General features: G+C 32.7%; 1 protein-coding gene across 1 annotated transcript; it reads right to left on the bottom strand.

Moving 5' to 3' along the window:
• Positions 1-1,889: 1,889 nt before the first annotated feature.
• On the bottom strand, positions 1,890-6,852 carry LOC129227363 (uncharacterized). Its single transcript, XM_054861910.1, has 2 exons — positions 6,698-6,852; positions 1,890-2,985 (listed from the first exon to the last, which is right to left on the bottom strand). The coding sequence occupies exon 2, from the start codon at positions 2,956-2,958 to the stop codon at positions 1,894-1,896; it is 1,065 nt and encodes a 354-aa protein (XP_054717885.1). The 5' UTR covers positions 2,959-2,985; positions 6,698-6,852; the 3' UTR covers positions 1,890-1,893.
• Between the last annotated feature and the right edge of the window lie 226 nt (positions 6,853-7,078).

Here is a 7,078-nt window from a genome sequence, read left to right as displayed (position 1 = left end):
TTTTTTATATCGTTTGACATTAAACGACGTCATAGCATTTCTGCTGACACTCTTCCTGCACTATGTCGTCACTGAGATCTTTTTTAACTGTTTCCCCATAAAGCAATAGAATCTAACAGTTGACATAAAAGTTAAAATAATAATAAATAATTCTCGGAGTTTCGAAGCAGTCAGAAAGTTACGTAATATCAAATAAGTTAGTTTCTAGGGTTTGTCGCCCTCTATAAGACCAAGTTATATACATGCTGCTTCTTGATAGGGTGCAGGACCTTTAACTGTCACAAGACTTTGGAAACATGTTGGACCACGAAAATGTTCTAATTGAATTCTTAAGTGACAAAATTCCGATTAGCCAGTAGGATGAATATAGTATATTATACTAAGAGGTGAGTCTTTCTCAATCCCGGGATGTCTTTCACCCTCTTTTACTCGTTTTCTTCGGAAAACTTTTTGCACATGTCTTTTTTTCCTCTCTTTTTTTCGCAATGAGTTATTGGTAGAATATTTGTGAGCTATATTATTTAATTATATTGTTTCGAATGCTTAAATACGGTTATCGTGAAAAATATTTCTAAAAATAATTTTCATTTATTTTTTCCTCTGCTTTGTCAATTTTCTTTCCAATCGAATGTTCTTTGATCTTTATTGTTTTAACTCTTAACTTTGAATATGCGGTAATCATGGCAATTCCTCTTTCAGCTGAGAATTTTCTATACCAAATGTACTTAAGGGAATTCATTAGCATTTTCATTTAGGCTTTAGTATGAACAAGAAACCTTAATGGATAGCCAGAAATGCAAGCAAAATTACATTTTTTAGAAACACGTATTAATATTATCTATCTGCACTAATTGAATTCAAAAACGAATTTGACCGAAGCGAATTACAGTTATAATCGCTGAAATAAATGTTGAAGCATAAACATATTCTGCGACTGTAAATGGTTTGCAATGTCCTAGGCTAATAGGATTGCTGTATCTTACCTTCTGTAGAGCACCTTGAAAAGGACAGGCTGACTTATCCGACATTGTGGTTCCAAGACATAATTGGATCCATCCTCATTTCTAGTATTTATAAATACGTTATAATATTTGCTGGTTGCCATGTCGTAAACCAATTGATGATAAGTTGAGTAAAATGTCATTTAAGGTGAATTTAGAAAGCAACCGTAGCCAAGTACAGAGTTGCGGGAAAGTACCATACTACTAGGCTGCAACTCTTGCAAAGTTATGAAATCTAGGGCTGGGCGATATACCGATATACCGTCCGGTATATCAAGCACAAAGGTTCTCCTTCATTTTTCATTTAGTTTTGTTTCGAGTGTAAACCAATAACGCTGAAACAGGTTCAAAAACGCAATAATTTGCGTTGTTATTTTAAAAAATATATTGAATAGTAATTAATATTAGTATAATCCAAAAAAATTGTGCTTTTGTGTAAACAATCCTCGGCTAATATTAAACTTATAACGATCTTTGAACGAAAGCAAATTTACCCACATAAATTTTACTTACTGAGTAAAACTTGATTTTTGTTGTTTGACACAATTCACAACAGAATCTATTAGAAAACATGTAATATATCCCCCTTTCTTAAACTCTATCTATTGTTTTGCATTTTAAATCTTGATTATGCAACACTATTTTCGAAAATTCTTTCAATTGACTGCGACGCCAAGGTGAATACCCGTCATTAAGGGATCAGGAGGGAGCAATTGTCCCTCTTACTCCAATTTAGAGAAATCAAGCTATTTAGATATATCTGAGAGTGGTTTTCGTTGTTTTTCGATACAACATGCATTGATGTTAATCCAATAACCCCTTGGGAAAAACTGAAATGACGCGCCTGCCAAGGTGCTGGAAAAACTTCAGATTTTAAAAGATCGCACAAATTTTATTTAGTCAAGCTTAAAAAATGAATAAGGGTCAACGCAATAAGCAACGTCTGGTGGACAAAAAGCAATGCAGCAGAATTTTCAACTTTGACCTCCGGTCGCTTTGTTGGAGATCTCCGACATCGGTCTTGAAAAACGTCATAGGAGAAATTTTCACTGCATTTAAACTTATCTTTCCTTTCCAGTCCAACTCCATCAGTAAACACAACTTTAACAGTTTCGAGGGTTTCGTCTGATTCAACAGGTGCATAAGTACGTCCAACACAATCTAAATCTTTCAAACTAACTCCATTACACAAAGCACAATGAGCGTTCTTGTAATACACGTTCGAATTCTTTTCTTTCCTTTCTCCATAGTAGTACCCACACATCTTCGAAACAGCGTTATCTGTGTAATTTCTTGGGCATTGAGAAATCAAATTTGGGGCACAATATTTCAGGTCGCCTAAAACTTTGTCTGGTTCGAATACCAAGACAGAGCATACCACAAATGAACTATCCGTTTTCATTCCCCATTTTCCAAGGTTTTCATTGAAGATCAAATGCTTTCTGATGTACTTTTCACTAAAGGGAAACTCTCCTACCCTAGCTGGACAGGATACTTCTACAGTCCAAAAATGCAAATCTTCTTCCTTTTCATTGCTGCATATTGCACAGTCCTTATTGATGTACGTAATCTTCGTCCTAGAACTAGTTACCAGCAAACTCCCTTTCATATCAGCTGGATCACGACCTTGCTGGTCTGAACAAGCATCAATTATCGCAACATGACCTTTGAAATCCTCGGAACACGATATTTTGGAAAACACAGGCGTGGTAATTTGTTCAAATTTGCAGACATATTCTTTCTTAGTTGTTGACATGAAAGGAAACGTGTCGGCGTTTATACAGCATAAACCATACATGTGACAATCGGCGTCGCAGCTGCATGTGCTGAAAATATTTCTGATGGTACACCTGTCGAATATTGCACACTCATCTCCTTTTACCGAGACGTCCAAAGCACATGTTTTGATGACAGCGGTGGCAACAGTGAAAATCAATAGCAACGTGTCTGGCTTCATGTTCAACCAAAATGTACACAAACGTATCTGAAACAAAAAAGAAAAAGGATTAAATACTTTTTAACAGGAAATATCCAACGTTTTTTAGCACAAACAGCTTACTGAATACACGTGTTTCGGTGTTTCAATTAACCCCATTTTCAATTAAAAGTTGTGAGCTTTTGGAGGCAAAGACATCCGATAAGAACCTAAACCCCTGTGCTCAGTAATCTGTTTATTTATGTTAAAAAATGTTGGATATTTAGTTACTTTAAAGGTTTCAAACTACCCCGAAGATGACGAAATTCAACTTGATTCGCTTCTAAATATTTTTATGTTTTGGAGAAACATGTTACCTTAACTACAGGAGGATTTAATTAATACAACTTTTCTCGGACGAAAAAACAGACCAAAGTTAGTACAAACCATTGAATGCAAACTTTAAAAAATTTTAGGGAAAAAATATCTTTTTCGTCGCAACATCTTTAACGTAATCTGCTCTTGTATTTCTAAAAATAATTTTAATTGAAAGACCAAAAAAATAAGACAATTTCTAAGTTTAAAAGAAATGATTACATGTTATTCGAGTAGAAGTCAAAATTTCATCAAACATTCCAGTTTGAAGATACTTTTTTTTCTAAATAATATGGGAATGCCTGGAAAATAGAAATACAGTTACTCACCAAAAATAGTTGGCAAATACATGCTTAATTTATTGATACAAAATTCCACAAGTTTTTTAGAAGATTCAGAATAAAATATTTATGGAGATACTTCGCTCTCACTTTCTGATAACACTCAAAGTTTTTATTTTTTTTTTTCAGTGTAGTGTAATTTTAGATTTACGCTACATACTACATTTCGGTATATATAACTTTATCTTTATAATGTAACTCATTATTATCAATACATATAGTTTATATCTTTAAGTTCAACTATACCTCAATTTATATTTTTCTACATCAGTAGCTCCCAATCTGGGGGCAATTACCGCCAAAAGGGTAAAAAGAAATTTTTAGAGGGGAAAAAAATTACAAGAAATGGGTCATTTTCGTTCACAAAATTAAAAAATATTTGTATCAAATCTTACTCCATATTCGGTAATCATTAGTGCTTTATAAGAAAAGGCTAAGAGCTCGACGACTTACGATGTAGGGGAATGTAGAGCAAAGTGAAGTAGTTAAGACGACTGAGCTTTTCCAAAATGAACAAATAGTAAATTTGTTTTGAATATTACAGTACAGTGAAACCTGTGCAAGTTGACCACTTGCGGTGCACTACTTTAGTGGTGGTCTTAAACAGGTGGTCAACTTATAAAGGTTGAATTATATGATATACGTAGATCTAATTCTGTTCCAAAAAATAGCGATCAACTTAGACAACTGGTCAACTTACAAGGGTGGTCAGGTCAACTTTACAGATTTTACTGTACATAAATAAAGAACATTTTAGTTTATAATAAAACTGGCATTGAAACAGTATTTTTTATTTTTGGCAGTAAATTTGCGCGTTCAAAAAAAAGTGGAAAACTTTTTTTTCATGGAGCAAAATGAAAATAAAATATTTTTCTCATAAAATATTTTCTATTCGATTATGAAAAATATGTTTGATCAAATGAATCAGTAAATAAAAGGTTGAATGAATAAATGAAAAGATAATGAAATAAAATAAACGAATCCTCATATAAATAATAGCCGAGAATCGAGTAACCCGCGTGCTTCAACAATGAATCTCGCGCCACGGTGATAATTTGATAATATGATTTGATAGAGTTTAACATGGCAGGGAAAGGCTTTATTGTGACAAGGCTGAACTCGATCCGATAACTTGACTGTTTTACTGGTAAGACTGTTATTTTAGGAGAATGAAGAAACGTAAAAATGGTCAACAATGACCGCTTTCTACTGGAGTTAAGAGTTAATCCACTGGAGTTAAATTTTCAACTATCAAAATATCACCAAATAGGCAATGGCTTCGTTCAAATGTAGAAGCAATTTTCAACCCGTCATACCATGATGGGCGACTTTCTAGTAATTAAATAAATAAATTAACTAACGTATGAAGAAAACTAAATGAGTGAGTAAAAGATTGAATGAATAAGAAAATAAGGAAATGAATGATTAAATAAGTGAATTATTATATAAAAGAATGTAAATGAATTAATGACCAAATGAACGCGTAAGTGATTTAGAAAATGATTGAGTGAGTAAACGAAATAAACCATAATTCACTTTGCCCCACAGGCACTTGATTAGTTGTACAAAACATTAAAATACAAATAAGCTTAATATTGACTAAATAAGTACTGCATCGGATATTAGAAGGGGTCAATTAATATTTAAAATGTTAAAAGCAATAAATTTACCATTTTATAAAAAACGAAAATAATTTTTGACTTACAACATAGCATTACAATATATGAGTATCAATTTTTAAAAATTGCCTTTGTTATCACATGCTTCAATTTTCTGTGGTATTTTCTTCTTGACTGGAAAAAACTACTTGTGCTATAGTTAAAATATTACCCGATAAGTGGCGCTAAAAGCTGAGTAAACATTTCACCATTTCACTTTGCCCCACATTCCCCTACATTGGCCGAAACAACAGTTATTAAATAAATTATAACTAAACATTATCAACTGTCTCATTAAGTACTTCTCAATTTAATAACAAATTACTAAAAAAACCGGTATTTTCATTGTCTGAATGATTAAAATTAACTTGAACAGAGTGTTCCGTTTTAACCTGCAAGAGCTTTATTTTCGCAACCGTTAGTCCTAAATGTATACTTCCATTTGCAAAAATGTTCATAATCAGATGCAGAGTTAAAATACTGAAAGTTTGAAGCAAAAATAAAAATGAGTCAAAAAATACAAAATTTAACTTTTTATACGGGCCCTAGGTCCCCTAACTAATATTTAGAGAAATAATTTCGATTGAAAACTATTACTGACGCAAAAAACTTGACATTTGCGCGTCCAAAACTCAGGAAGATATTCCATGTCAAAGATTTAAGGGACCATACAGAAGATGAGATTAGAACTTATCGCCTTTTCAGAAGAATGACAAGTCGTCTAAGTAAGATAAACAAAGTATTTAAATTTTTCATTGCTGTTCAAAAGTAAATGCAAATGTTAGGCTGTAATACCCAAAAACACACAACAAATTCTCCAACAATTTAAAAAACCACACTTTACGCATATCATTTTAAACACTTGTTAACTGCTATATTTTCCCCCAAAAGGTGTTATTGACGGCGAGTGAAAAGTTGTCTATCTCACATAACGTTGCGTTTCATATCTCGGTGAATATTGGTCGTACTAATTTCAAACTTTTTGTGTTTTAATAATTGTTCAATGGAGATTATTTCCCTAAATATAAGTTAGGGATCTGAGGCCCGTATAAAAAGTTAAAAAGTTAAATTTTGCATTTTTTGACTTATTTTTACTTCATACTTTCAATATCTTAACTCTGGATCTGATTTTGAACATTTTTGCAATTGGAAGTATACATCTAGGACTAATGGTTGCGAAAATAAAGGTCTTGCAGGTTAAAACGGAACACCCTGTGTGTGTGTATATATATATAGTTTTAAGAACAAATAAACGCAATGGCTAATTTGTTCTAGGACTGAACTTTGGGGCAGAAGGATGGGACGGGCAATTGCTAACATATTACCCAATTCTTAGGAAAATACCCTTAAAAAGGTTGGAAACCGCTGTTGTACATGAAATATGAGATAAAAATAAACAAAACTTACTTTTACTCATTACTCAAAATGTTGTTGCTACACATATTTCTCCTCACAATTCAATAAGCAGTTATCTATTATTTAAAACAGATACTACACACTTGTGAAACCAATCAAATTTTCCACATATGCCCTCTTAGCTCATTTTAGCAAATAATGTTAAATATCGGTCAGTTGTTGGATCCTATCTTGCTACAAGACGGTAAAACAACACGAGTTCTGTCAAAAGAATTTATTATCTCCTTAACGGAACTAAAGAATTCATGTTTTTGAATGTGTTTACACAGAACACCGCTAAATGAAGCTGAGTAAATGGAATCAATTCAAACGTGTGCAAAACCTCATTTTATTCACAACAATAAAATGAGGACAGTTTTTCAGCGAAAGCCG

Source organism: Uloborus diversus, chromosome 8 (genome assembly GCF_026930045.1).
Source record: "Uloborus diversus isolate 005 chromosome 8, Udiv.v.3.1, whole genome shotgun sequence".
Taxonomy (NCBI): Eukaryota; Metazoa; Arthropoda; class Arachnida; order Araneae; family Uloboridae; genus Uloborus; species Uloborus diversus.
Note: the sequence above shows the minus strand (reverse complement) of the source record. Positions and strands in the feature narration are given on the sequence as shown.

What these genes read in the sequence shown, in the direction of transcription:
- LOC129227363 (XM_054861910.1), bottom strand. Translation starts at nt 2,958, where the DNA reads ATGAAGCCAGACACGTTGCTATTGATTTTCACTGTTGCCACCGCTGTC.